Source organism: Falco cherrug, chromosome 20 (genome assembly GCF_023634085.1).
Source record: "Falco cherrug isolate bFalChe1 chromosome 20, bFalChe1.pri, whole genome shotgun sequence".
Taxonomy (NCBI): domain Eukaryota; kingdom Metazoa; phylum Chordata; class Aves; order Falconiformes; family Falconidae; genus Falco; species Falco cherrug.
The window spans coordinates 3,390,199-3,418,048 of NC_073716.1; the positions used below are offsets into that span (position 1 = coordinate 3,390,199).

At 62.3% G+C, this 27,850-nt stretch overlaps 4 protein-coding genes across 5 annotated transcripts; 3 read left to right on the forward strand and 1 right to left on the reverse strand.

The window, feature by feature from the left end:
- Positions 1 to 1,673: 1,673 nt before the first annotated feature.
- LOC102054158 (heat shock protein beta-11-like) lies at positions 1,674 to 2,771 on the reverse strand. Its single transcript, XM_005439453.4, has one exon. The coding sequence runs from the start codon at positions 2,534 to 2,536 to the stop codon at positions 1,823 to 1,825; it is 714 nt and encodes a 237-aa protein (XP_005439510.2). The 5' UTR covers positions 2,537 to 2,771; the 3' UTR covers positions 1,674 to 1,822.
- A 294-nt stretch (positions 2,772 to 3,065) lies between these two features.
- Positions 3,066 to 4,235, forward strand: LOC102046539 (heat shock protein 30C-like). The gene has a single exon (XM_055697361.1). It carries the CDS (start codon positions 3,105 to 3,107, stop codon positions 4,089 to 4,091), a length of 987 nt encoding a protein of 328 aa, XP_055553336.1. The 5' UTR covers positions 3,066 to 3,104; the 3' UTR covers positions 4,092 to 4,235.
- A 594-nt stretch (positions 4,236 to 4,829) lies between these two features.
- KAT2A (lysine acetyltransferase 2A) lies at positions 4,830 to 12,038 on the forward strand. The gene is made up of 18 exons (XM_005439323.3): positions 4,830 to 5,378; positions 6,166 to 6,289; positions 6,413 to 6,558; positions 6,932 to 7,021; positions 7,133 to 7,314; positions 7,603 to 7,794; positions 7,893 to 7,999; positions 8,144 to 8,251; positions 8,337 to 8,473; positions 8,608 to 8,816; positions 8,895 to 9,021; positions 9,304 to 9,414; positions 9,497 to 9,640; positions 9,776 to 9,890; positions 10,000 to 10,036; positions 10,160 to 10,223; positions 10,433 to 10,517; positions 10,749 to 12,038. Exons 1-18 carry the CDS (start codon positions 5,139 to 5,141, stop codon positions 10,940 to 10,942), a joined length of 2,412 nt encoding a protein of 803 aa, XP_005439380.3. The 5' UTR covers positions 4,830 to 5,138; the 3' UTR covers positions 10,943 to 12,038.
- Positions 12,039 to 12,354: 316 nt separating this feature from the next.
- DHX58 (DExH-box helicase 58) lies at positions 12,355 to 16,884 on the forward strand. Of its 2 annotated transcripts, none has more exons than XM_055697336.1 (12): positions 12,355 to 12,535; positions 12,648 to 12,849; positions 12,936 to 13,126; positions 13,334 to 13,450; positions 13,713 to 13,839; positions 13,927 to 14,109; positions 14,195 to 14,451; positions 14,567 to 14,716; positions 14,965 to 15,126; positions 15,441 to 15,631; positions 15,881 to 15,977; positions 16,264 to 16,884. In XM_055697336.1, exons 1-12 carry the CDS (start codon positions 12,401 to 12,403, stop codon positions 16,441 to 16,443), a joined length of 1,992 nt encoding a protein of 663 aa, XP_055553311.1. In that variant the 5' UTR covers positions 12,355 to 12,400; the 3' UTR covers positions 16,444 to 16,884. The 2 variants fall into 2 exon arrangements, with proteins under 2 accessions (XP_055553311.1, XP_055553310.1); XM_055697335.1 differs by having other exon boundaries at positions 12,358 to 12,568.
- Positions 16,885 to 27,850: the final 10,966 nt, after the last annotated feature.

The window sequence follows — 27,850 nt, forward strand, 5'->3', positions numbered from 1 at the left end:
GCATGTGAGGAAGCTTGAGGCAAATAGGGGAATTACTTGTTGCTGAATATTCTAGGGGAGCCATCTACGGTGCAGGTTGGGAAGAGCTGGGGGACCAGTATGCAGAGGAGCTCGGCTGGACAGGCTTGGGAATACTCTGCTCAAGTATTAATGAATAAAATGCCTCTGTCCCTGGAGGGTGATGATGTTGAAAGATGCTTCTCTCCTGTCACTGCTGCATGGACTAATTAGATCCTTACACCCATGGGTGAGACCTGGAGTCAGTGTGGAATGCGGAGCCACCCCCTTGCAGCTCTACCACGTGTGCTGCTGGGCCGGCACCAGATGTGCTTGGGAGAGCTTGAAGGTTGTGATGTGCTGGTTCTTGAGCCTGCTGCCTCTCCTCAGCTGCGTGGCTGCTGCTGGAGCTCTGTGGGGGGGCACAGCTACAGCCCGCTGTGCGATTGTCCCTGGGCTGGGCTTGCCCGTGGCTTGCAGGGTTGGGGCTCTGAAAGCTCTGCTGAGTAGCTGCAAATAAAGTTGTCTGTGTGAACAGCCTTGGCTCATGCGGGCTTCATCCTCTATCTGGGGTCTTGGTGCCTTTTGCTCATGCTGGATTTTCTTAAAATCCTGGAAGCAGGAAGGGGCTTGAGTGGTTTGGTGACTGAGTTCCTGACATCTGGCTGGAGCATGGGCTGTGGTGGCCTCAGGTGGGATCAGCTCACCTGGTGTGCAGCGGGTGCTGCTTGTCTCCGTTGCCTGCAAGGAGCTTGTGTGCAAGAGGAGCTTGGGACCTCTGTGGGGCGTCCCAGGTCTCATTGCTTCTGGTGTGGTTTGGACTGGTGCTGCTGGTTTCTGCAGGCAGCAAGGAACAGACCTGTTGGAGAAGTGCTTCCCTAATCCCAAATCTGAACAATCTTGTGAACACAACGCAAGATGCTGTTGCCATCTGCTGGCTTCTTTTCCTTGGTTCTTGGTTGATGGCTTCATTTCTGGCTCCTTCCAGGACTGGCTCTCCGTCGCTGTGAAGGAGCCTGTGATGTCCTAAGTGGTGTCTCATGCTGCTGAGCTCGGGGGGCTCGTGGCTGGGGACCTGTGGCTAGCTGCAGAGGTGTGCAGCAGGGCTTTGTGGAGCAGATGCCACCTTGCTGTGGGGAAGGGCTGTCCGAGCTCCCAGCAGCTTTAGCACAAACAGGCGTGCCTGCCTGCATACCTGCTGCCTGCCCGGACCTGAGCGCGGGTGGTTACACGATGCCTGGGAATGGGCTTCCACCCTCTGTGCTGCTGGGATCTCACAGGGGGCTCCAGCAGCCCCTTTTCAGGGTGGGTGGGGGGGAAGTGGGGCACCCTACACCCAGCCAAGCTGTCTTCCCATTCAGCAGCACTGGCCACCGAGTGAGGGGCTGTGGAGCTGGTGCAGATGCTGTCAGCATGAGGAGGGAGCTGCCTCTGCTCCCTGCAGGTGAGTGGGGCTGCCTCTCCCCACTTGGCAGATTCCTGCATCCCCCCCCCCCAAAGCAGCAGTGCTCACAGTTCCCTTCCCTCCCTCTGGGTCCGTGGTGGGCCCCATTCTGTGCTGCCCTGAGGCAGCAGGGGAGGTTCTTCCCTCTCTGTGCATCCAGATCCTCTGGCATCAAGAGCTGAGACCAGGGCCCAGCCTTCCCATCAGTCAACACCAAGAGAGCACAAGCAGGTTCTATGCAAAAGTATTTTTATTGAATACAAAAACATTCCAGTTTAGTGAAAAAAATGACATCATCGCTGATGGAGCTTGTTTGGGCTAAAACCCGAGACTTGCTGCTGTCTGTACTGGTCCCGCTGTGGGCCGTTGGTTCCCTTCCCATTACACCCGGGCTTTGTTGGCGGCTCCATCCTCGGAGGCTGGTCCAGGCTGCGGGGCTGCGGGGCTGACCTGGATGGGCACGTTCCTCTCCGGGGCGGCCGGCAGGGCCAGCTTGGGGGCCTCGATGCGGAGCTGCCCCTCCTTGGACAGGGAGCAGGTCAGCGCCTCGGCGTCCACCTCCTCGGGCACGTCCCACTCCCGCTTCAGCACCTCGTACTTGTAGGAGAAGGAGCCCTTCTCATCGACGTTCTGCGTCTCCTTCTGCCCCACCAGCACCACCTTCCTGCCCACCACCTTCACCGACAGCTGCTCGGGAGCGAAGTTCTTGACGTCTTGGCAGACGGAGAAGCCCTCGCCGGAGCCCTGGGTCAGGGTCGTGCTGGTGCTCGGGGCTCGCTCCATGACAGCGGCTCCTTGGCTGCTCAGGAGCTGCTCGAAGCTGCTCATGAACTCCCGAGCTTTCTCCATCTCCTGCTGCAGCTCAGTGAAGATGGTCTCTGCGTGCGGCCAGAGGGTCCTCACTGTGCCCAGGCGGCTGGCCAGGGAGCTGGAGGCAAATGGTGCGAGGTGCATGCGGCAAAGCATCTCTGCTGCTGTTGCTGCTGCTGCTGCTGCTGCTGCTGCTGCTGTCCCGTCTCCAGTGAGCTGGGAACACTCTGCCTCGGCACTGCCGCCTGTGGCTTTTATTCCCCTTCCCGGGAGGAGTGGCCTCATCCTGTACAGCACGTCATCCTCTGGCGAAGAGTTCAGCTCTTTCCAGCCCGTTCCAGCTCATTCTTCTTACTCATCCATGAGGAGAGGCACCTCTTACGTCGTGCCCGGCATACCTTCGCCCTTAGTCTTGCAGCTCTGCTCTCCTGGCTTATAATTAGCAGCATCACCTCAGGCTCCGAACGGGATGCCTGAGACACCCCTGCCAAAAATCTGTGGCCTTTCTGCTTCCCAGGCAGGCAGCGGGGCTGGGCTCCTCCCTGCCTTCCCCTGCCTTGCCTGTGGCCTGTTCCCTCCCTACCTGTAGGCAGGAGACCCCCTCTGCCCCCTGCCCCCTTTTCAGGCCCCTCAGCTGCTGGAGGGACACCAGAACCCAGCCCGTGGTCCCCTCCCCAGGCAGGGTGCACAGGCGAGGTGCTGACGGGCCAGGATGGGATAGCGGCCAGCCTCAGCGATGTGGGGGGGGGTGGGGGGGGTGGGGGGGCTGGAAAGTGCGAGAGGCATCTGGCAGCGGGTGACGTATGAACACATTGTTTATAAGGTGGCACCATCCTTACACTGCTGGCACAGCATGACCTGCAGCCTGCCGAGCCCCCGGGCGCGGGGGCCAGGGAGGGCTTTGCTGACCCCCGGCTGGGGGTCCCGCAGGCGTTGCTACATCACGGTGGCTCTGCAGAAACATGAGCTCCCAGCGGTGACCGCAGCTCCCTATTTGCGGCATGTGACGCGTCCCCAGAAGCAGGCGCTGCTATTTTGGCTGGTGGATGATCAGTCTCTCAAAAATAGGCGATGGCTCCAGGAGGGTGCGTGGGGAGAGAGCGTTCTGGAAGGGGCACACCCCTGGGCAAAGGAGGATAAAACCTGCCGCTCCCCAGCCCCGGCTCAGCACCGCTCCAGTCCCTGCACAGAGCAGAGCCGCAGCGCACACCGGGAGCACACACCAGCAGAGATGCTTTGCCGCCTGCACTTCATGCCGCCCACGTCCAGCTCGCTGTTCCCATGGCTGGGACCCATCCGCACTCTCTGGCCACATCCAGGCACCCTCTTCGCTGAGCTGGAGCGGGAGCTGCGGCTGGAGATGGAGAGGGCTCGGGAGTTCATGAGCAGCTTCGAGCAGTTCCTGAGCAGTGGGAGCAGCCCCAGCCGACTCAGCATCGCTGCGGAGCGAGCCCCGAGCACCAGCGCAGCCCTGACCCAGGGCTCCAGTGAGGGCTTCTCCGTCTGCCAGGACGTGAAGGACTTTACGCCCGAGCAGCTGTCGGTGAAGGTGGTGGGCAGGAAGGTGGTGCTGGTGGGGCAGAAGGAGTCGCAGAGCACGGATGAGAAGGGCTCCTTCTCCTACAAGTACGAGGTGCTGAAGCGGGAGTGGGACGTGCCCGAGGAGGTGGACGCCGAGGCGCTGACCTGCTCCCTGTCCAAGGAGGGGCAGCTCCGCATCGAGGCCCCCAAGCTGGCCCTGCCGGCCGCCCCGGAGAGGAACGTGCCCATCCAGATGGGGCCAGCAGTGGCCCAGCCGACAGCCAGCACCGACGACGGAGCCGAGCGGGCCAAGGCGTGATGGGGAGCGGCACGGGGCCGGGCTGAGCCCGGCTGCCAGGGCAGCTGCTGGCCGCAGAGCGGGGCTGCGCGCTGGCCCGGTGAGGGGAGTTTCTGCACAAAATATGTAGCTTTTTTGATATGTAATAAATATTCCTGACTTTTATTTGCACGGTTTCTGTGTTTGCTGGTCTCGCCTGGCCCCCTGTGCTTGCCATGCTGCTGGCTGTGCCCCTGCAGGACGATGGCAGCCCGGGGAGCCGGGCTGTGCTGGCAGGGGGCAGGTCCCTGGCAGCTCCCCCAGCCCAGCCGTGGCAGAGGAGGTTGGCTGAGGGGCTGCAGCACATGCACTGTGCTGAGCATCCCCCCGGGGGGGCACCGAGCATCCCCCCGAGGGGACCCCCAGCATCCTCCTGAGGGGGCCCCGAGCTCCCGAGGCAGCCTTTGGCCCCCAGACACCCATTTTCGGGATGGTGCTGGCACACTCCCGTGCGGTACCCGTGCCGTGCCGTGCCGTGCCGCCCCCTCCATTGCTCGCACCTTCCAGGCGCTGCGCTCTTCTCCGCGGCCCTTCGGCGGCAAGTGGGCGTGGCCTCCCATAAATGGGCAGGAGGGGGCGGGCCCACAGCACACAGCGGAGGTGATCGTGCCGGACTGGGCGGGGCTTCACGCCACATTTGGCGAAAAAGGCGGGGCCTCGCGCCATATTTGGCAGAGGCTGCGGCGGAGAGGCGCGCCTCCCCGCGCCGAGCACCGCCGAACCGGGCACGGTACCGGTTGCGGTACCGGAGGGGGGAACTTCTCTAGGCAGCGATGGCCCCGCGCCGCCGGCACGGCCCCGCGAGGGGCTCTCGGGGTGGTTGGTCCCCGTTGAGCCCGGACCTCGATCTCTCCGTGGCGGGTTCACGCCGCCCGCGGCCTCGGTGGGAGTTCCGCTCCCGCTCGGGGCTGCAGGCGGCTAGATCCGGCCCCGGGAGCACCGGACCCACCCCCCCGCCGCTACGGACTACCGATCCCGGCGTGCCTGGCGCGCAGGCGCAGTGAGCGCGGGGCGCACGCCGGGCCCGGCATGGCGGAGCCGGAGGCCGCGCAGCCCGGGCGGCCCCCGCCGGCTCCGGGGGCGGCGGCGGCGGGGAGCGGCGGGGCGGGGAGCGGAGCGGCGGGGGCGGCGGCGGGGGGAGCGGGGACCAGCGACCCGGCGCGGCCCGGGCTGAGCCAGCAGCAGCGGGCGAGCCAGCGCAAGGCGCAGGTGCGCGGGTTCCCCCGCGGCAAGAAGCTGGAGAAGCTGGGGGTCTTCTCGGCCTGCAAGGTGGGCTGGGGGCACCGGGCCCTGCATGGGCGAGGTGCGGGGGGGTACAAGGATGTGCGTGGGTGTGGGTGCATGGGCAGGGGTGCAGGAGGAGGGTGCAAGGCTGTGTATGAGTGGGGGTGCAGGAGGGAGGTACGAGGGTGGGCATTGGTGGAGGGGTGCAGGAGCAGGGCGCAGGAGGGGGGTGCAAGCATGTGCATGGGTGAGGGTGCAGGAGTGGGGTGCGGGGGGGTGCATGGATGTGCATGGGTGGGGGGATGCAGGAGTGGGGTGCGAGGATGTGCATGGGTGGGGGATGCAGGAGTGGGGTGCGAGGATGTGCATGGGTGGGGGATGCAGGAGTGGGGTGCGAGGATGTGCATGGGTGGGGGATGCAGGAGTGGGGTGCGAGGATGTGCATGGGTGGGGGATGCAGGAGTGGGGTGCGAGGATGTGCAGGGGGTGCAGGATGGGGGTGCTGAGCTGTGCATGGGGTACAGGAAGGAGATGCTAGGCTGTGCATGGGTGGGGGTGCAGGAGGAGTGCTGCGTTGTGTAAGGGAGATGCAAGGACATCCATGAGCCTGGGATGCAGGATCCTGGGGCTGCATGCAGGGGAACTGTGAGAGTGTTAGGGTGCAGGTTTATGCAGGATGGGTGCTGGGGAAAGCTGGGGTGGATAAACTGGGATGGGTGGGACAGGCAGAGGCGACTCGTGGGGGGAATTGTTTGGCCAGAGAAGGTGGCAGCCTTGGCATGAGGCAATGCGTGGGCCGCTGCGTGACGGCCTCTGCCATCCCTCATCCCAGGCCAATGACGCCTGCAAGTGCAACGGCTGGAAGAACCCCAACCCTCCCACTGCCCCCCGCATGGACCTGCAGCAGCCGGTGACCAACCTGAGCGAGCCCTGCCGGAGCTGCAGCCATGCGCTGGGTAACACCACCATGGGGCACCTGGGACCACCGCCCCCTGCCCCAGGAACCCCCCTCCCCCAGGGAGGGGTGGTGATGCTGACCCCTCCAGTCTCACTGTGGTGTGGTTGTCTCTCTGCTGCAGCGGACCATGTGTCCCACCTGGAGAACGTCTCGGAGGAGGAGATCAACCGGTTGCTGGGCATGGTGGTGGATGTGGAAAACCTCTTTATGTCGGTGCACAAGGAGGAGGACACGGACACCAAGCAGGTGTATTTCTACCTGTTCAAGGTGCGTCTGGGGCTGGGCACGTCTCTGCACCGCAGTGCTGCAGGGCAGGGGCTGCTGTCCCACTGCTCGTCCTCTGTCTGCTCCGCTGGCAGCCAGCCCACCAGCCCAGCCAGAGAGCTGGAACGCTTACCCTGTCCTGGGAGCGACTGCTCTCCCGGCCTCGAATTCCCCTGGGAGGAAGGTTTCCAGGGAAGGAACAGGCTGAGGTGGACGCCTGCACCTTCCTGGCTGTGTAAATGAGCACAGCCCCACGGCTGCCCTCTGCAGCCTCCACCGCTCGCTGTGTGCCTGGTTACGGGACTCCAGTAACCTGGTCCTCACTGTGTGCCTGGTCCTTGGGACTCCAGTAACCGTGTCCGACGGTGTCTCGCAGCTCCTGCGGAAGTGCATCCTGCAGATGAGCCAGCCTGTGGTCGAGGGGTCCCTGGGGAGCCCCCCCTTCGAGAAACCAAACATCGAACAGGTGAGGCTGCTGACTTGTCCTGTGTTTTGCTGCTCTTGTATGGCCCCCTCCCCCTTTGAGGGGCAGTGCTGAAGGGTCAGGTGCCCCTCCATTGCCCCTTCCTCTCCCCAGGGAGTCCTGAACTTCGTCCAGTACAAGTTCAGCCACTTGCCACCCAAGGAGCGGCAAACCATGTACGAGCTCTCCAAGATGTTCCTGCTCTGCCTCAACTACTGGAAGCTGGAGACACCGTCCCAGTTCCGGCAGCGCTCGCAGAACGATGATGTGGCCACCTACAAGGTCAACTACACAAGGTGAGAGTGGGAGGGGGTCTGAGCCAGACAGCATGGGGGTCTGCCCGCCCCTGCACCGGGCTGACCCTGACTCCCAGGGTCTTCTCCTCTCCCCACCTCTCCTGGGTTGCTGGTTTGTTATGAGAGCAGATGTCCGCTGGGGAGACTGCTTCCAAATAACATCAGCCGTGACCCCCCCATGCTTGCCCTCTTCCTCTCTGCTTCCAGCAGTGTTGTCCCAGGCGGGATGCGGATGCTCTGGGGTTGCTGGTCCCAGCCCTGATACTGGAGTGCATCCTTATCTCCTAGGTGGCTGTGCTACTGCCATGTTCCGCAGAGCTGTGACAGCCTTCCCCGCTACGAGACCACCCACGTCTTTGGGCGCAGCCTCCTCAAGTCCATCTTTACGGTCACCCGCCGGCAGCTGCTGGAGAAGTTCCGGGTGGAGAAGGACAAGCTGGTGCCGGAGAAGCGGACACTGATTCTCACCCACTTCCCCAAGTAGGTACCCAGTGCGGGGATAGCTGCATCACTGGGGAGGCTCTCCTCCCTCGGGGCACTCGCCCACCGAGTGTGGCTGCTGTGCTGCCCCCTGCCAGGTTCCTGTCCATGCTGGAGGAGGAGATCTATGGCGAGAACTCTCCGATCTGGGAGGCTGATTTCACCGTGCCAGCCGCAGAGGGTGCCCAGCTGGTGTCTCGCCCAGGTATCTCAGGGAGCAGCACCCCCCAGCTTTCAGGGAGCTGTAGGGTGAAGGACTGAGGTGTGGGTGAGCCTTGGCTGGTGGCTGGGCTGTCGCAGCGTGATGAGCTGCTTCCTGGCAGTCACGGGCACCACTGGTCTCTTCCAGCTGCGGTCAGCACCGTTACAGTGCCCACCACTCCACTCTTCAGCAAGAAGCTCAGCAACAGCAGCTCTGCTGCGAGCATGGATGCCAGCACCCCAGAGCCCCTGCCAGGTAGGGCCGGTGTGAGCCTGGCACTGGGGAAACTGGGACCTCCCTTGGTCCCTCCCGGTGCTGGATGTGCTGCTGTGCTCCCCAGGGGAGAAGCGGAAGCTGCCCGAGAGCCTGACACTGGAAGATGCCAAGCGGATCCGTGTCATGGGAGACATCCCCATGGAGCTGGTGAACGAGGTGATGCTGACCATCACGGACCCTGCTGCCATGCTGGGCCCCGAGGTATGGGGTGGGGGATGCTGAGGTGGCATCGGTGCTTTCCAGGGCCCGCAGAGTTGCTTTCCTCATGTGCCCCTGGCTGGGCTTCCCCCACGGTGGGTATGTGCCAGTCAAACCCCCTGCACTCCCCGCCCCAGACCAGCCTGCTGTCGGCAAACGCGGCGCGGGATGAGACGGCTCGGCTGGAGGAGCGCCGCGGCATCATCGAGTTCCATGTCATCGGCAACTCGCTCTCACAGAAGTCCAACAAGAAGATCCTGATGTGGCTGGTGGGCTTGCAGAACGTCTTCTCACACCAGCTACCACGCATGCCCAAGGAGTACATCACTCGCCTTGTCTTTGACCCGTGCGTGGCTGGGGGGCATGGGGGACAGGGACACGGTGTGGGGGGCTCCCCTCTCACCCTTGGCCACGGTTCTGGCAGGAAGCACAAGACCCTGGCACTGATCAAGGACGGCCGAGTGATCGGGGGGATCTGCTTCCGCATGTTCCCCACCCAGGGCTTCACGGAGATAGTCTTCTGTGCCGTCACATCCAACGAGCAAGTGAAGGTGAGAGTGTGGGGAGGTGGGTGGTGGTCATGGCCATGGGGGTCCCTGGCAGCCCAGCATCGTGGCTGCAGGGTGGTGGGTGGGGGCTCTTGGGGGCAGGATGGTCTCACTGTAGCTGGGAGGACCCAGGGGTGTCCCAGCCCCTTGGGTAGCCGGACCCACTCAGCACTGGCCAGCCCCGAGCAGCTGCCTGTGTCAGTGGGTGGGAGGGGGTCACGTGTGCCGACTTGGGCTGCCTGGGGGGCGTTGGGGGGGGTCCCTGTCTCACAGTGGCTTCCCCAGGGCTACGGGACGCACCTGATGAACCACCTGAAGGAGTACCACATCAAGCACAACATCCTCTACTTCCTCACCTACGCGGATGAGTACGCCATTGGCTACTTCAAGAAGCAGGTGGGCTCCTTCCTCCAGGGCAGCTCCTCTCGCCCCCCCCCCCCGCCTGTCAGCCCCCTCCCACCTGCCCCCTCCCTTCTAGGGCTTTTCCAAGGACATCAAGGTCCCCAAGAGCCGCTACCTGGGCTATATCAAGGACTACGAGGGGGCGACCCTGATGGAGTGTGAGCTGAACCCCCGCATCCCCTACACTGAGCTCTCCCACATCATCAAGAAGCAGAAGGAGGTACAGTGGGTGGGTGGGGGGGTGCTCTGCCTGCTCTGGCCCCTGCCAGCTGCCCCCCGAAGGCAGGGGAGGGGTCCGGAGCATCCTGCAGTCCCTGCTCACCTCCCTGCTTCCAACCCCCCCTTCCCACTGCAGATCATCAAGAAGCTGATAGAGAGGAAGCAAGCGCAGATCCGCAAGGTCTATCCCGGCCTGACCTGCTTCAAGGAGGGCGTGCGGCAGATCCCCATCGAGAGCGTCCCCGGCATCCGTGAGTCCCCCCGGCTTCTGCTGGGGAGGGGCTGGCAGGCAGGAGGGCTCCGTCCTCCCTCGCCCGCGGGCCTGGGGCAGCTGTGGTGATGTTGATGCTTGTCTTCTAGGAGAAACGGGATGGAAACCACTGGGGAAGGAGAAGGGGTGAGTGCTGCGTGGTGGGATGGATGGGGCTCGGCTCAGGCTGCTCCTCGCTCCTGGTCTGGGATGGGGAGGTGGGGATGGGGAGAGGCTGCCCACCCTTGGGCTGATGGTTTTGTCCTGCAGAAAAGAGCTGAAGGACCCGGACCAGCTCTACAACACCCTGAAGAACCTCCTGGCCCAGATCAAGGTGCGGGCAGGAGGGGACCCTCTGCTCTGCGGTGCCCATCCCCCTGACAGCTCTCGGAGCTGCTTCCCCTGGGCCAGGCTGTCCTGGGCTCTGCCCTTGGGGGGGCAGGGGGGTGACCCAGGCGCAGGGGGAGCAGGACTCCTCTGTGCTGGTGCAGGCAGGTGCTGCGTGTGCTTTCTCCTGTAACCGGCCCCCCACCCTCTCCCCAGACCCACCCCAGCGCGTGGCCCTTCATGGAGCCTGTGAAGAAGTCGGAGGCGCCGGATTACTACGAAATCATCCGCTTCCCCATCGGTAGGTGGTTGTGCCCAGACCCCCGGGGCAGGATGGTGGGGAGAGGGCTGACGACACCCCCCCCCAACCCCCCATCACAGGGTCTGCTGGAGAGTCATGGTTGGGATGATGGGGTGCTGGGAGCCCTGGGGCAGTCCAGAAGAGAGAGGGATGAGCCAGGACCCTTGGTGTCCAGTTCCATGGCTGGGGGGGTGCAGAGGCTTGGGGAACCTGACCCTTCCCCACCCCCAGACCTGAAGACCATGACAGAGCGCCTGAAGAACCGCTACTACGTCACCAAGAAGCTGTTCATCGCCGACCTGCAGCGCATCATCACCAACTGCCGCGAGTACAACCCGCCTGACAGCGACTACTGCAAGTGTGCCAACACCCTGGAGAAGTTCTTCTACTTCAAGCTCAAGGAGGGGGGGCTCATCGACAAGTAGGGGAGCTGGCCTGGACCTGCCTTGGCCACCAGCCCCACCACGGGAGGGACGGGGCTGCCTGTGGGACCCAGCCCTGCTGCATGGGCAGGGGCTGCTGGAGGGGTTATTGCTGCTGAGCAGCCTGGGGGAGCTGGCCCTTCCTTCTGGGGGGGCGAGGGGGCTGGGGGGTGCCTGGTGCTCTTATCCCCGAGCTGTTGGCTGTCTGTCCTGGGGGCTGTTAGCAGCGGGGCTGGAGCCACCTCATCAGGATCTGCCCAGGGCAGGGGCAGCGTTGAGTTCCTGCCTCTCCCAGGGGGCTGGGACCCCCACCCTGCCCAGCACCGGCGCTTCTCTCCTCCCCAGGGTCGTGCCTTCTGCCCTGGCTCTCGGTGATGGGGCAGGGGCACACAAGTGCTTTGGTTTTCTTCTCCCGTCCACACACAGGCAGCTTCTGCCCCTCGTATTGAATGTACGGCAGGGCTCAGCCCTGCCCGCCCCGGGCTGGGGGCAGGGATGCTGCTTGTCGTCCAGGGTCCTGCTTGGGAGGGGGTGCTCTGCCCTTGCACCCCCCAGCTCCTGCTGCCTCTATCAGCTCTTCCCTCCCCGTGAGGGCAGCTCTGCCTGCTCCTGCTGCCAGCCAGGCCTGCCCCTTGCGTGGCCAGGGGTTGGGGGGGTGCTGGCAGCCCTGGCTGCTGGGGCTGTGGGGTGCCTGGCGCTGCCGTGGTCCCTGCACCCCCTGCTCTGCCCCAGCCGGTAGCCAGCCTCTGCACTGGGGTGCAGGGATGGCTCCTGCCCACCACCTTCCCCCCCCTGCCCTCTCCTTGCGCCTCGTGAGCCGTGTTGCCATACCCCTTGGGTGCTGGGCTGGGGAGCGCCTGGCCCCAGCATTGGTTTGTCCCCCACTCTCGCTTGGTCCCTTGCTGCCTTGCCCCGTCCTCCCCCTGCTGTCATCACTGGGTGGGCACTGGTGATGCTCTGTGGCTCACTGGGGTGGGACCAGCCCCCTCCACACATCTCTGCCACCCATTCCACTTGACTGTTGGTTTTGTTTTGTTTTCTGGGTTGGTTTTTTTTTTTGTTGTACGTTGTCTTTTTTTTTTTTTTTTCTTTTTTTTTTTTAAATAAATGTCCTTGTGCAGACCTAGCTGCATCCTGGAGTCTGGCCCTGCAGCCTGGGTTGTGGGGGGTGTTTGAGGCAAGGGAGAGGGACAGGAGCAGCTCGGAGTGGAGAGCCCCTGGGCTGGGCGTACTGGGCTGAACTGGGGGGGCTGGGGAGCGGGGTTGGGGGGTGCTGCAGTGGGGCGGCTGTGGGAGCTCCCCGGTTTCTGTTTCGGTTTCTGCCCGTGGCTGGGGCTCCCGGAGGGGGGTTCACGAGCGGCTGGGCTCGGGCTGGCAGCGCGGCCGGCGGGGCCCCCCCTGGCTGGGGCTCCAGCGGGATGCGCCGCCCCCAGTTTCGTTTCCCAGCTGCGGCCGGCAGGGATGGAGCTGCGGGGGTACCAGCTGGAAGCGGTGGCCCCGGCCCTTGGGGGCTGCAACACCATCATCTGGCTGCCCACGGGTGCCGGCAAGACCCGCGCCGCCGTCTACGTCTGCCAGCAGCACCTGGAGAGCCGGGTGGGCGGCAGGGTGGCCGTGCTGGTCAACAAGGTGCCCCCCAACCCTGCCCTGGGGATCACTGGGTTGTGGTGCTGGGCTGGTGCTGAGCAGGGGGGTCTCTTGCGCGCAGGTGCATCTGGTGGACCAGCACGCCAAGAAGGAGTTCCATGCGCTGCAGGACACCTTCAGGGTGACGGCCATCAGTGGGGACAGCAGCCAGAAGTCCTTCTTCGCCTGCATGGTGAAGCAGAGCGATGTTGTCATCTGCACGGCCCAGATCCTGCACAACGCGCTGGTCAGCGAGGAGGAGGACATGCACGTGGAGCTGACAGGTGGGCACAGGACCCCAGGCGACGCTCTCCCCACGGCTGGGCTGGGCTGGGGGGCTCACCTCGCTCCCCTCTCTCACCCGGTGCAGATTTCTCACTGCTGGTGATAGACGAGTGTCACCACACGCAGAAGGAAGCCGTCTACAACAAAATCATGCTGAATTATCTCCAGCGCAAGCTCAGTGGGCAGCAGGATCTGCCACAGGTCCTGGGACTGACGGCATCCCCTGGCACCGGGGGGGCAACCTCCTTTGAGGGGGCTGTAGAGCACATCCTGCAGGTGGGTCCTGTGCCCCCCATCCTGTGCCAAGACAGGGCACAGCGACCTGGCACAGCTTCCCCTGGGTGTAGCAGGGTGTTCCTCGGGGTGGGTGTTGATAAGCTGGGTGGCCCAGGGCAGATGTCCCTAAATTTACGGGGCTGCCAGCGAGCACCGTGTCACCCTGGGCTGCCGGGCTCAGGGCTGGAAGTGGGGTCTCGCCCTCAGATCTGCGCTAACCTGGACGTTGAGAAAATCGCGTCGGCGCAGGAGGAGGCGCAGCACCTGCAGAGCCACGTCCCCCAGCCCACGAAGCAGTATGACCTGTGCCAAGAGAGAGCGCAGGTGAGGGCAGCTGTAGGGGCTGGAAGACGAGACCCCCAAGCCCTGCTGAGCTGGGGGGCTGCGTCCCCCTGTCTGCTTAGCTCATGCCAGTGCGAGGAATTGGTTGATCCAGAGCTTTGGTGCAGAGGGATCCAATAACCATCTGGGTGCTGCCACGCAAACAAGCCCCCAACCCCAGCCCAGGCACTCTGGGCTGTGCCTCCGAGACCATGCAGAACAGTGTTTCCAGTTCCTCGGGTCCTGAGCCCCTCTCTGCTCCCAGGACCCCTTTGGTGAGCAGCTGAAGGAGATGATGGAGCAGATCCAGCAGTACATGGAGATGCCTGGCCTGCCTCAGGACTTCGGCACGCAGATTTACGAGCAGCACATCGTGGAGCTGGAGAAGAGAGGTGAGGAGGCGGCAGGGCGGGTGCAGCAGGGCAGAGCTGGCAGCCACGGGGACATGCCGTGACCATGGCACACCCGGCCCTTGCCAGGCGCCGAGACCTTTTGTCGCAAGATGCGGGTGTGTGCACTGCACTTGCGCAAGTACAACGACGCGTTGCTGATCAACGACACGGTGCGGATGATCGACGCCTTCCAGTGCCTCCAGCAGTTCTATGCCACCGAGAGGGACACCAAGGACCCCACCGAACAGTTCCTCACTGCACTGTTTGAGGGTAACAGAGGGGCCTGGGCGGGGGGTCGGTGCTGGCTGCATTCAGGGGGTGGGGGGCCCCCATGACACCCCGCTTGCCTGCACAGAGAACAGGGCGACCCTGCGGGCGCTCGCTGGGGACCAGCGCTATGAGAACCCCAGGCTGGGCAAGCTGGAGGAGATCCTGCAGGAACATTTCCAACCCCTGGGAACTTCTCGCGGCATCGTCTTCACCAAGACCCGGCAGAGTGCCCACAGCCTGCTCAGCTGGCTGCAGGACACGGCCGCGCTCTGCGGGCAGCACATCAGGGCCGCTGTCCTCACCGGCGCCGGCTACAGCAACCAGACCAGGCACATGACGCAGGTGAGTGGAGGGTGGGATGGAGCTGGACCGACCCTTCTCCGCACGCTTTGTGGGTGCTGCCCCGGGGCTCGGAGCCCTGCGCAGCTGCTGAAGCATCTCCCTCCTCTTCCCCCAGAACGAGCAGCAGGATGTGATCAACCTGTTCCGCAAGGGAGCCCTCAACCTGCTCTTCTCCACCAGCGTGGCTGAGGAGGGCCTGGATATCCCTGAGTGCAACATCGTGGTTCGCTATGGGCTGATGACCAATGAGATCGCCATGATGCAGGTACCTGCCTGGGCTCCCTCTGGCCACTCTGCCCAGATGCCCCAAAGCCACCAGGATGGGACACAGTCGCATCCCACAGCTGCTGGCAGCTCCCTGGGGGTGAACCCAGCCCCTGGCAGAGCATCTCCTTGGCAAGGCACGGAGGAGTGCACAGGGTGGATCCATCCCCACGGGTGGTGCGGTGGAGGCAGGGGGGGCCAGCCATGTCCCTCCTCTGCTGACTGCAGCATTTGGCACTTCTGCTGCAGGCCCGGGGCCGTGCCCGTGCCGAGAACAGTGTCTACTCCGTCCTCGCCAAAGCCAACAGCAGAGAGGTCTTCCGTGAGCTGCTCAACGAGGACCTCGTGGAGCTCATGGAGAGGGCCATCAGAGCAGTGCAAGCCATGCCTGAGCAGGAGTACCGCCTCAAGGTGAGCGCTGGGTGCTGCCCTGGGCACCAGGAGGGCCAGGCAGCTGCTGCCCGCGTCTGATGCTTGGGCACTGCCTTCTGCGCCCTGGTTTTGGCTGCCTGCTCTCCCCTTGGAGCAGCACCGGCTCCTGGGAGGGGGTAGCATCAGGTGCACAGGGCAGCGTGTGCCCACCCTGTCCTGTCTGTCCTGCCACGCAGCTTGCACTCTCTGGGACGGTGCATCTCTCTGTGGCTGTGTGTCTTGCCATGCCTGCCATCTGTCTGTGCCCGTAGCCCTGCCCTGACCTCTGCCCTCCCCCTCCGGGCCCTCTGCAGATCAGCGAGCTGCAGCGAATTGCTGTTGCCAGCTGGCTAATGAAGGAAGCCAGGATCAGTGAGAGGAGGCAGCTGCACGACCCGGACGCTGTTTACCTCTACTGCGTCAACTGCAACATGGCAGTGTGCCGCGGCAGCGACATCCGCACCGTGGAGGGCATGCACCACGTTAACATCAACCCCAACTTCGGGTAGGAGCTGGGCGCTGGCGGGGGCGAGCGAGTGCAGACCAGCTGGCAGGCATCGCTTGCATGAGCTGCCCCACTTTCCCCCCAGGACGGGCAGGGGGTGGCAGCAGCTTGCTGCCAGCTTTTTCTTGGGGACAGTGGTCCAGGGAGATCGTGGGGGATTTGTGGACTTTGTGACTATGGGAGCACATGTGCTGCCCTATTTCTGTCCCCTGGACCATTGTCCTTAGAGTGTCTTTCGGTTCCTTGCAGGTTGTATTACAGAGTTTCCTCTGGGAAAATACAGTTCCAGCGGGCTTTCAAAGACTGGGAGCCCGGCTGTCGCATCATGTGCAGTGAGTGCAGCCAGGTGAGTGTGGCAACCCCCCGTGGCTGCAGCCCAGTTGGAACTGGAGGGACAGGAGGGGCTGTGCCTTGTTCCCCAGCTCCTGGCTGAGGGATGGAGCTGTATGTCCCTTTGACACGTGCCCGTGTGACGTGCCTGCTGCACATGCAGGACGTGGACACGGGCAGCTGTCTCCGAAGGGGATGTGACCTGGCAGCAAGGAGCTGCCTCCATCCCAGGGCTGTGTGGCCCTGCAGCCTGGGGCTGCTGCGCTGCAGGCTGCGTGACTGTCCCCTCCCTGCCCACACAGGAGTGGGGAATGGAGATGATCTACCGGCAGGTGAAGCTGCCCATCCTCTCCATCAAAAACTTCGTGGTGGAGACGCCGGCTGAGAAGAAGAAGTACAAGAAGTGGAGCAGTGTGACATTCCCCGTCAAGGAGTTTGACTATGTGGAGTACTGCTCTAGCATCCACGGCCAGCTCTTGTAGCACAGACTCTGCTCAGAAGACGACTATTCCCAGGCCGCTTTCTGGGACAGCAGGACCCTTCCCATCGCCCTCGGCGTGGGACCTTCCCTCCAGGCTCATGCAGTCAGTGCTCCCTTGTTCCTCGCTGGACTGATCTGCTGCAGCACATCCCTTGCTACAGCTGCAACTGCAGGGGGAGGCTTTGCTGCACCCATGCAGGCAGGATGAGACACTGGGATGGGAAAGCACTGGCAATCTTTCCCTGCTGGCAGCTGCTCCCCATGGCGCTGCGTTCCCCCTCCTGCCCTCCAGCACTGTGGGGCACGGGGGGTGTCTCCACAACCCTGCCAGGAGAACCAGCCATTTCACAGGGGCTCAGGACATGGCCCAGCGTTTCTCCGGCAGCCTCTGGTCCGCTTTGTGCTCCCGATGTCCCTCTATTAAAAACGGGTGTGCGCTGGGGCTGGGGGAAGTGTCGGCAGCTTCACTTGTGAGAGCCGGTGGGCTCCGTCTGGGACAGCCCTTGCACCCAGCCCGACCCCCCCATTGCCTGCGGGAGAGCCAGACCCCACCGCCCACCGTGGCAGCGCAGGGGTCCCCGGGGAGGCACCTGTGGGTGCCCCGGGTGGCTGCAGACAGTGGACCCACCCGAGACCAAACCTCCCTGGGGCGCAGAATGAGCCCTAGCGCCTCCGGGGCGGCTCAGTCCTGCAGGACTCGCATGGAGCTGCGGGTGGGTTTGACCTTGGCAGAAATGCCCGGGGGTCCCTGCCCCGGCAGCTGGGGGGTCCCCGCGGGGCTCAGCTGGGGCCACCCCGGGCGCGCTGGGCTCGCCGGGCCCCTTCGAGCCGGGGATGCTGAGGGAGCGGCGGGGCCCCCAGAGCTCGGGGCCGGGGGGGTCGGGGCGGGGGGCTCGGCGTCCCTGCGGCCCGGCGCGGGTGCTGCAGCCCCGGCCCCGCCGTGCTCTCCCGCCGCCGGTCGCTAGAGGGAAGCCCCGGCCCGGCTGCGGGCAACGGGCGATGCCCGGGGAGCCGCGGGCGGGGGGCGCGGGGCAGCGGGCCCCGAGGGGGCCGTCCACGGGCGGGGGGATGCTCAGCCCGTGCCGGGCGGGGGGCTGCGGCGCTCGCACCCGCCGCTCCGTGCGTGCCCCCTCCCCGCGGGACCCGGCCACGCGTGTGGGTGCCAGCCCGGGGGTCTCCCGCTCCGGTAAGCAACGCGGTGGCTCGGGGCGGGGGGGTTCGCGGTCCCTCCGTGCTCCCGGTGGGCGCCAGGAGCTCCCGCGGCGGGCGAGGGGCGGCTCGCAGCGGGGGCTGCAGGCGAGGGCACAGGGGTCACCAGCCTCCGGGCCCGGGGCTGGGGATGCTGCCGGCGGGGACCCTGGGCTGGGAGCCCCCTGCCACTCCTGCCTGGCTTTGGAGCAGCATCTTCTGCCCTAATGAGGCGTAGCCCAGTTTCAGGTGATTATCCCCCGGGGAAAACATCCAACCAAACTCTTGTTCATCAAAAACTGGGTAATGAGGCCGTTTGAGTTATTTGTAGCTCTCTGCGGGCTGGGATGGCTTCTCCAACCTCTCCCCAGGCAGGATCCCTCCTGCAGGGACCCCAGAGCGTTTTGCTAAGCTCAAATTGCCCTGGTTTGTGCTGGGAGAATCCAGGCTGTGCGTGAACTCGTGGGTGCCTGCAGCACTGGGTGGTGCGACCTCTCACCAGCCTAGATGGACCTGGCTGTCCGCTTTGGTGCCCCAAACCAGAATTTCTGCAATATTGACCCAAACTTGCCCATTTTTGAGCCTGACCCTGTGGGGTACAGGGCCAGGAGAACAGCACTCTGTGGGACTCTGTGGGTTTTTGCAAATGGGTCTGCATCCAGCCTCTGCTTGTTCCTCCCTCTGCATCCCTGCTTTAACGCCAGCCCATCTGGCTTCTCCTTCCCGGGGGCTCGGTCACCTTGGGTCTGGCGGCAGGGAGCAGCTGAGCTGCAGCTCTCAGTGCTGCGACCTTGGCCAGCGTCCTTCAGAGCCAGCGTCCTTCAGAGCCAGACTCGTGTGGCTGAGTCCCCAGGCTGCTCATGGCCAGGCCAGCCTGTGTGAGGGTGTGTGAGGGCTGTGCATTCCTGTGACCCCCGTTAGTCCACCCTGGCTGCCAGGGCAGCCTTCTCCAAGTGCGTGTTGTCGCTGCATCCCTCAGACCAGGGCAGAGGCAGTGGCTGCTCCCCTCTGATCAGCCATTCAGGTCACTCCCGCATCGATCAGGTCTGGCGTGTGCTGATAAACTGGCTTTGGAGCCCCAGGGGCTCAGGGAGGCTGAAAGTCCATGTTTGACCAGGTCTGTGTGTCGTGGAGCTGCCCGAGCGCAGCCCCAGCCCACTCCTGGCAGGCTCGCCCCCAGCACAGTGTCTTCTCTTGGCACCGCTCTTCCTCCTGCTGTGGGTCAGACCCCCAGCTGGGGGGCCCCCTACTCCCCCCACTCCTTGCACAGCCCGGGTCCCCCCGAGGGGGCTGCACCCTGCCCTGTGCCACCCCGCTCCCTCCTCCCTGCAGCACAGCGTGGCCGTGCCCCCACGGATGGAGACAGATGTACCTGACCCTTCAGGCAGTGCCAGGCAGGCTTGTCCTGGGATTAAACAAGCCTGAAGCCCCACTTCACTCCAATTGCCCTTTCAGTAGCCGGGCTGCTGGCCTGGTTCTTGTGCACTGACACATCCCTTGTCAATAACCTCTGGATTTAAGCCTGTGGCTTGGAGCATCTTTGCTTATCTCAGCTCCCCAAAGCACTTACGTTCCCGGCCGTCATAACTCCCTGCCTGTATGTGGAGACAGGCATCATTAGCCCCGCAGCAAACAGCTGCTGCGGCAAGTTTTGTTGGCGAAAGTGCGGCGAAGGTGTTTTCCACCTGCTCAGTTTTCCACCAGCTTCCCACAGGCTTCCAAGCCAGGACTTGGTGTGGAGATGGGCACAGCCCCAGGACCCAGCACCCCTCGTGCCTCCGGCAGCCGTGTGTGCTCACGGACCAAAGCAAGGGCAGCGCAACAACTTATTTTCATACAGCCCATTTCATTTCTCATCTGTGCATCAGAAAGCAACAATTCACCTTCCAATGCACCAGCTGAAGAGCTGAAAGCTCCAGGCTGCTTGGCAGCACCTCAGGTTGGCCCTTTCCTGAGGCTGGGTGTTTAGCAGAGACTTCTAGCTCAATCTGTTTAGCTTATCGAAAAGTAGCCTGAGATGTGACTTGATTACAGTGTGCAAGTACCTTCCCAGGGAGAAAACCGCTGGGTATTAAAGGGCTCTTTAACTGAGAGAGGAATAGTAAGAACCGAGGGCTTGGAGATCAAGTCAGACAAATTGAAACTCCAAGTCAGGTACAGGTCTGCAGCAAGGAGGGCGCAGAGCAGCTGGAGCAGGATCCTTGGGGCACCTGTCTCAAAGCGATGCCCTGGCTGGATCCCAGTTCCCCTGGGCTGGGGGTCCTGCCCTGGGGGGGCTGGCTCCATCCTGCCCCTGTAGCTCTGGCCCTGCGTGGACACCGGCTGAGGCAGCAGCAGGATGAGGCCGGTGGCATCATGGGGGATGGGGGCCTGAATTTTGCTTCCCAGGCACATCTAAAAATCTTGCTGTCGCATGGTAGCTCTGCCAGAGCCTGGAAGCAAGTCAGCCCCTGAGGTGACCTTTCCCGGGACAGCTGGAGCCTCCCTTTCTGTACCAGGGGAAATTCCAGCCTGGTGAAAACTGCTCGTCACGGAGGAACTCGATCCTGAAAACCAAAAACCCTCTCTCCACGCTGCTCCTAAGTCCCCCCCTCCTCTGCTGCTGGGAGCGTGTAGGAGCCCAAAAAGCGCATGGGGACGTCCTCGTCTTGTTCTGCTCCACCGTCCCCGCCACCAACAGCTGCATGTCTAACCATTCGGGAGTTAATCTTGACTGTTAGCATGTCAGGTTGCTGGTGGATTAAACAAGGGGATTAGCATCAAACAATTTCCCTCCCGCCCTGAGCAGGGAGACAGGAAATATAATCACTCTGGTTTTATTCTGCTTAGGCTAAAAAAGCTCCCTGGCATGTGGCTGGGCGATGCCAGCCGTGCCAGCGGCACAGAGAGGCACGTGCCCAGGGCATTGCGGGGGCAACCCTGCCTCTGCCGTGCATGGTCCCCCACCGGCACCATGATGGGGATGCCAAGACCAGGGGCTGGTCCCAGGGGGCTTGGGGAGGTGACCCTGCTGGGTGGCACTCATGTAAACCGCTGCAGCCCCGGGGTGCTGGGTGCTGGATCAGACCAAGCCGTTGCCCAGCTGTGAGGTGTGTGTGTGTGCCCGGGCTGATCCGCTGGGCTGGGGCAGGGGATGCAGCTGCTCATCGGATGCCCCCACGGAGGGCACAGAAGCTGGGGCTGGAGAGGGGGATGCTCCCAGCACCCAGGCAGCCACCGAGCCCCCCCAGCACCTTCCTGCCTGCTGCTCCTGCCAGCCTGGGCTCAGCTGTGGACGGCAGAGGATGGAACAGCTTTGCAGGTGTGAAAGCAAATCTGTCTTCCCAACAGCTCCCAGGTTCCGGAGCCATCCCAACAGCTCCCGGGTTCTGGAGTCAGGGAACAGTGCTGTGGCTCTGAGCCGGTGGCTGCGGTGCTGCAGACTAGCCAGCCTTCATCCCAGGCTTCCTCTCCACCTGCGAGCACAGGGTCCTCTGTCAGCACCATGGCACAGCGCTGCCCTCTCAGCTGCTAGAGAAAAAGTAAAACAAACCCTCTAATCCAGGCTGTGTGTTTGATAAAAAGAACTCGCCCGGCTCTGGGGGCAGGGGCAGAGCAGCCAGCCCTGTGCTTGGCACAGAGACTCGAAGTCTCTTCAGAGCAAAGTGCCGCAGGGGAACTGCCAGCCTCCCATCCCCGTGTCCTCTTTGGCCCAAATCTCCTCGGTCCCTGGAGGTTATTCGGCTGCTTTCATCTGAGGAGCATTTCCAGGGCAGCCGAGTCCCCAGTCAGCTGAGGAGGATGGGACCAGTTGCCGGCCGGTGCCCGGGGGGCGCAGCATCACTCTGCCTGCAGAAGCATTGCCCTGGGGAAGAGTGGGAGGTTCAGCAGCTGTGGGTGGGCTGCCGTGAGGCTGCAATGAGGGGGGCACAGTCATTGGATTCCTCATCAGAAGGCCAAGGAACCCTGCAGAGATCTCCCCCTGTGGCATCCGAGGTTCCAGGTCTGAGCTGGTGCGGGGGCCTCTCCTGCCCAGGAGGGGAGATGCTGTTGGGAGTTATTCCTGAGATGGATTTGCCACGTATCTCTCTCTCCTCCAGCAATGGGCTCCAGCTTCTCTCCGACTCGAGACGGGACTCAAAGAACCCCACGGCTGCTCCCTGGCAGCAGCGCAGATGCAACTCAGCTCCTCTCCCTGCAGCTGCCTCCCCCAAGCCACAGCCCCGCGGCCAAACCGCCTTGTCCCCTCACCAGTGGGGACCCCTCTGGGCTCGCTGCTTTTCGGGATGCTCCAGGGAACCCCCTGGGCCTAAGACTGGTTGATCGGCTGAAATCATCTGAAAGGTCCTGGGCAGGTGCTGATGCCCAGGCAGATGCTGCCCTGCACGTGCCCATCTTGCTTTTTCTAGGAAGCCAGGCTAAAAATACCATCCTAGGGCTGTGCGGCGAAAGGCTGAGCAGATCCTCAGCTACTGGAAGCCCGAGTGATTTACAGCCTGTAGCCCGTGTGTGATCCCAGCCCCGCTGTCCCTGGGGCTGGGCAGGGACAGGGACAATCCTGGCATGTGGCAGCCGGGGCCGAGGCCAGGGCACGTCTCCGTCAGGCAGAGGCTCGGGGAGGCTGTGGGTATCCCCCTCTTCTGTGCTGCCATAGTGTTGCCTCTCTCATTCTTGCCATTTTTTAGATGACTCTCTGCATTTGGGCTGTGCATCGGCTGGATGCAGGGAAGGGAGGGGGTGCAGCATGGTGGGCTTGAGACCCAGGGATGACCTGATGGGTGCTGGCACAGCCTGGTGCCCGCGGGGACTCGTGGCACAAGCTGCAATATCGGAAAATTCCCAAACAAAATTTCATGCGCTAAATCTCGGGGCTGCAATTCTGCTGAGACCTGGCTTTATAATTGGATCTGTCAGAAACCCGTCACACTTAATGTGCAGCTGCCAACACGCCGTGCGGCTCCTTGCCGCGCTCTGCGGTCAGCGCTGGCTCTGCCCCTCTCCCTGCCCCTTGGTGGGCAGCGCAGGATGCCCAGCCTTGGGAAAGCCTCATCCTGGCGTGCCTGTTGCCCCAGCCAACTGCAGAGACATCCCCAGCGCTGCTACCCAGCCCTCTTTCACCGCCGGGTGCCCCAGTCCATCACACCCCGCCTCGCATGGCACCCGGCTGTTTCTCCTCCTGCAGCCGTGGTTATTTTGGCGGATGAATTTTGTTCGGTGGTTTGTTTCCCTTTCACAGTTTCTCTGCTGTTACCCAAACAGGGCATGGTGGTGGTGGTGGGAGAGAGCAAGAAGCTGCTTTTCCTTCCCATCCTGTGTGGCACCACGTGCATGTTCATGGAAGTTCTTCGATGTTGGGTACCCTCCCTGGTGCAGTGGGATGTTGCAGCCCCTCGGTCAGGTTGGGCTGTGCCTTCCACCCATCCCCAAAGCCCCCATGGAGGGGCTGGAGCATTCAGGGCTTCCAGGGAAGCATCCAGGGGTTTCCAGGAAAAAGCCAAGCTTTCTGGTTTCTAGACCACCAGGGCTGGGTGCTGGGGGGATCTGGCTGCCTGGGATCTTCCAGCTTGAGGAAAGATCCACCTTGCACCTAAACCTCCTGCCCTGGGAGCGGGACAGGATGGGATAGCCCCTGCTTTTGCTTGGTGACCACCTGAGTTTTGCCTCAGCGTGCCTCAGTTTCCCCCTCTGCTGCCAGGGAAGGTGGTGGGACGGTGCCGGTGAGGCCGCAGCAGTGCTGGGAGGTGTGGGAGCCCAGCAGCCTGCAGCTGCCAAGGAGGAGTTTGCCTGTGTGTTCTTCACCTCAGTAATCAAACTCTTCATCCAGTGTTTGATTAAAGGCCACAAAACACAATATCTTTGATTCTTTCGCTTTATTTTTGTTCCCTTCATTTGTCCCTTGGAGATGAGGGTTGCTCTGGTACTTATTAGTCACAAAGCCCTAACCTCGCGCTGCGTTCTTGCTATCTGAGAAATGAATTATTAATGGTGCATTAAACAGAGACTGGAAAGGGGCCCTGGGACACTGATAATCAGGAGCTAATTGAGGAAGAAATGAGATACCGCTCCCATTGCAGAACAAGGACTGTGCAGTGCTGTGATACCAAAGGTGACCCTGCTGCAACTCCTGGGCCGAATGCACCAGGCTCTGCTTGCCCAGTCTTCACTGATGGGTCATGCGTGCATGCTCTGCCCTGGCTGGGATGCTCTGCCCTGGCTGAGTTGTTCTGCCCTGGCTGGGATGCTCTGCTCTGTCTGAGTTGTTCTACCCTGGCGGGGATGCTCTGGGCTGGTCAGGATGCTCTGCCCTGGCTGGGATGCTCTGCCCTGTCTGGGATGCTTTGCCCTGTCTGGGATGCTCTGGGCTGGGCGGGATGCTCTGCCCTGGCTGGGATGCTCTGCACTGGCTGGGATGCTCTGCCCTGGTTGGGATGCTCCGCGCTGGCTGGGATGCTCTGCCCTGTCTGGGATGCTTTGCCCTGGCTGGGATGCTCTGGGCTAGCCAGGATGCTGCCCTGTCTGGGATGCTTTGCCCTGGCTGGGATACTTTGCCCTGTCTGGGATGCTCTGCACTGGCTGGGATACTTTGCCCTGGCTGGGATGCTCTGAACTGGTCAGGATGCTCTGCCCTGGCCAAGATGCTTTGCCCTGGCCAGGATGCTCTGCCCTGTCTGGGATGCTCTGGGCTGGCCGGGATGCTCTGCCCTGGCTGGGATGCTCTGAGCTGGTCAGGATGCTCTGCCCTGGCCAAGATGCTTTGCCCTGGCCAGGATGCTCTGCCCTGTCTGGGATGCTCTGGGTTGGCCGGGATGCTCTGAGCTGGTCAGGATGCTCTGCCCTGGCCAAGATGCTTTGCCCTGGCCAGGATGCTCTGCCCTGGCTGGGATGCTCTGCCCTGGCTGGGATGCTCTGCGCAGTCCCCGTGCTCTGCTGTCCCCTCCATGTCCTGCCTGTGCGGGCAGGAGGGTTGCAGCGGAAGGGCCATCGGGCACTGTCAATCCCACACTCCAGCTAACCCTGGGTGGAACAGCACAGCCGGGAACAGCCCGGTGGGTGCGGGGGCCCAGGACCAGCATCTGTGGCCATGGCAGCATTGGGCAGAAGAGACGAATGTGGCCATCGGGGTTGGGAGATGAGCACAGATTTTTTCCAGGCTGCCCACGCACCTTCAGAGCGCTCAGCCCAGCACCACACCAACGTGCCAGTTGAAGCCCAGCAGAACTTGGCTATGGGGGGATGCGGGGAGGAGAGGATCTTTCCCAGGAGACCAGAGGAGCCCCACCATGCTCAGCCCGCTGGTGTGGCAGGGATGGGAGATGCAATCCTGCAGTCTCGAGGCAGGAGGGCTCATACCCCGAAACGCGTTGTTTATTTATTTTCGAGTGTGTCACCTGGCATAAGCTGTGTCCCCACTGCCCTGCCTTGCTCTCGGGCTGTTGCAGGAAGCTGCCTGGCACGCCGGCAGCTGGGGAGCAAACAGCGGCGTCAGCAAGCGGGAAGGCGTGTTAATAAAACATGCCAACAGCCCGGGCTGCGGCGGGCGCTGGCACGCATGTGGGGGCTGGCATGCGTGTGGGGGCTGGCACGCGTGTGGGGGACACCGGGCTGGGAGCACCTGGGGCTCAGGCAGGCAACAAGATGAAATTGGGCAAATGCATTCAGGGCCCTGGAATGCTGCTGCATCCCAGATTTTTGATCAGGAAGCAGCTCTGGGGGCTGGCTGGGAGCGCCTGCAGGGAGGAGGTTTCTTCCTTTGGGATTCCCATCGGGCACCCAGGACAGCAGCGTGGGTGCCGGGGCCAGCACCTCTGCTCTCGGCCGGCTGCTGGCATGGGCTGCTCCTTCATCTCCCGCATCCCCAGGGATGATGTCCCACCTCAGTAGTGACTACTCAGGATGCTGACTCCCACCTGGACCTTGGCTGAACTTCTGCACAAGTGACTGGGGGCTGAGCAGCTTCAATCATCTTTTATTTATTCTCTTTTACTGTTTTTTTTACACAGCTTTGAGCCATGGGCCTGTCAAAATTCTCCTCTTCCACCCTGGCTGCATTAAAGCATAAAAAATGTCTCCTTTTAATCCTGACCCAAAGGGCAAACCTGTGTGAGCTGTAAAACTTTCTGCAGCGGCTGAGACAAAGCTGTGAAAAATGCTGTGGCACGGATGATGTCCCCATCTTGCTGCTGGGGAACTGAAAAGCTCTGAAATGGCCTCTCACTGTCACGACTGAGGGCTCAGGGTGGGGGGGCAGCCAGGGGCTTGGTCTGGGACAGTGGGGAAATGGCGTGATGGAAAATAGAATTTATTTTCTGTTATATTGCCTGTGTTGCTAAAGCGGTCAGGGTTAATATTAGAAGGTGTTGAGCAAGTCACGGCTTTTCTCTGCACCTCAGTTCACCTCCTGGAAAAGGGGGTCCTGGCAGCTCCCCTGCAGTGCAGGCAGCAGTGCAGGCAGCTGGGCAGGCAGCAGTGCAGGCAGCTGAGTAAGCAGCAGTGCAGGCAGCTGGGCAGGCAGCAGTGCAGGCAGCTAAACAAGCAGCACTGCAGGCAGCAGTGCAGGCAGCTGAGCCCCCTGCCCAGGTGGGACCATTCAGCCCCCACCACCCCAGGGCTGAGGCTATAAAGGTGAGCAGGGTGGCCAGTAGTCCTGGGGCTAGCTGGGGACAGGGGTGCTGGGAAGGAGAAGAACTAGGTTTGTTCTGTGGGGAAACGGCTTTTCCTGTTGCTGGGATGGAGTTGGCCTTGGCGATGTTTCCTGAGCTCCAAGGTAGGAGAAACCTTCAGGAACTGGCTGGCGTGTGCAGCTGCGAAGGCAGTGAGGAGCTGGGGCAGGGGCTGTCCCCTCAGCATGGAGCCAGGCATCTTCCCACGTGCCTGCTCCTGCCCAGCCTGTCCCACCGTGATCCAGCAGCCCTGCGGGGGCTGCCCGTGCTGCCAGCATGAAGCCCCCACACAGGCTGGGACCCCTGGGCATAGTGCCAGCTCCCCATCACTGGGTCCTGGGGTAACCTGGGCTGGCCCTGCTCTCCTGGGGGTCCGGCACATCCCCCTGCTCTGTCTCTGCAAGGCTTGCTCGCCCTCCTGCCCTGGCTCTGGCACCACGTGCTGCGGTGGTCCCGATGTGGCTTCTGGGGCTCAGGGGCTGGAGAAAGACAAGGGCGGGGGAAGCTGCTGTCCTTGGCCACCTGGGCACCTGCAGGGGATGCCTCTGCTGCTCCACGTGGGGCTGACTGACCCCGGCGTGTCCCGCTACTTCCCCTTCCCAAACACCAGTGATACCTTGGGTTTGCGACTCGGCTGTCCCGCTCCCCTCCCAGCACCGGTGGGCTGGCTGTGCTCCCCCCCAGCACCCAACTGGGGGTCCCTGCTCTAGCTCTGCTCCGACGTCACACTGAAGCAGTCACCGTTCATCCAGACTCTTTGCATAAATATTTATGCACTGATGCAACGCTCTTCTAAATATAAAGCTTTATCTGGAATTTCATTTAAACATTAAGTGTAGATAATTTATTTATAATTAATGTAGACATCAAGTCCCATCTCTGGATTGCCTGTGAGCTTTCATTTATAATTGGGAGGTAAGTCAGAAGCTAGAGGCTGGGTCTCTTATCAGTTTCATTTTAATTTTCTTCCTACAGAAAACGAAGCTGGTGCAATTCATCTCTCATTAGGAGGAAGCACAAAACTCCCCTAAAATAACAGTTTTATGGGGAACATGTAATAAACCCATCTTTGTTCCTTTTCTCGCCTTTGATAATGTTACCAGGGCTCACAGCTCCCTTCAAAGTGTTGCTCTTACTTAAAAATAAGTCTATTAAAAATTAAACCCACTTTTCTATATAATAAAATTTACTCCCTGCAATTATGCAGAGGGGCTAGTTATCTGCCTTTTGTAGATTTTAATTAAAAGTTATAACAGAAATGAAAGACCAACTGCCATAAAATAATAGAAATCTCTCCACTAACGACGAGTTATTGGTGCCTCTCACTCTGGCAGCCTCTAGGAGCTGACGCCCTGGCCAAGGCAGTGATGCCCGGTGCTGGCACGGGGCTGCGGGGGCAAGTGGTGACAGGGGGGTGGTGGGGGGCGCAGGGCTGGGGCCGTGGGTACTGCGGGGGGGCCATGTCCAGGAGTTGGTGCTGGGGGTCCCTCTGATATCCCTGCAGTCGGTGAGGGGTTTCTTGCACCCGTGGGTGCCCAAATGGGTGCTCAGCTCAGCAGAAAGCCCATCTCCGGACCCCCG

What these genes read in the sequence shown, in the direction of transcription:
- LOC102046539 (XM_055697361.1), top strand. Translation starts at nt 3,105, where the DNA reads ATGACCTGCAGCCTGCCGAGCCCCCGGGCGCGGGGGCCAGGGAGGGCT.
- LOC102054158 (XM_005439453.4), bottom strand. Translation starts at nt 2,536, where the DNA reads ATGAGGCCACTCCTCCCGGGAAGGGGAATAAAAGCCACAGGCGGCAGT.
- KAT2A (XM_005439323.3), top strand. Translation starts at nt 5,139, where the DNA reads ATGGCGGAGCCGGAGGCCGCGCAGCCCGGGCGGCCCCCGCCGGCTCCG. An exon ending in CCAGCTGGTGTCTCGCCCAG is followed by an intron (nt 8,000 to 8,143) that starts GTATCTCAGGGA and finishes GGTCTCTTCCAG; the next exon opens with CTGCGGTCAGCACCGTTACA. An exon ending in CCACTGGGGAAGGAGAAGGG is followed by an intron (nt 10,037 to 10,159) that starts GTGAGTGCTGCG and finishes TTTGTCCTGCAG; the next exon opens with AAAAGAGCTGAAGGACCCGG.
- DHX58 (XM_055697335.1), top strand. Translation starts at nt 12,401, where the DNA reads ATGGAGCTGCGGGGGTACCAGCTGGAAGCGGTGGCCCCGGCCCTTGGG. An exon ending in CGTGGAGCTGGAGAAGAGAG is followed by an intron (nt 13,840 to 13,926) that starts GTGAGGAGGCGG and finishes GGCCCTTGCCAG; the next exon opens with GCGCCGAGACCTTTTGTCGC. An exon ending in AACATCAACCCCAACTTCGG is followed by an intron (nt 15,632 to 15,880) that starts GTAGGAGCTGGG and finishes GGTTCCTTGCAG; the next exon opens with GTTGTATTACAGAGTTTCCT.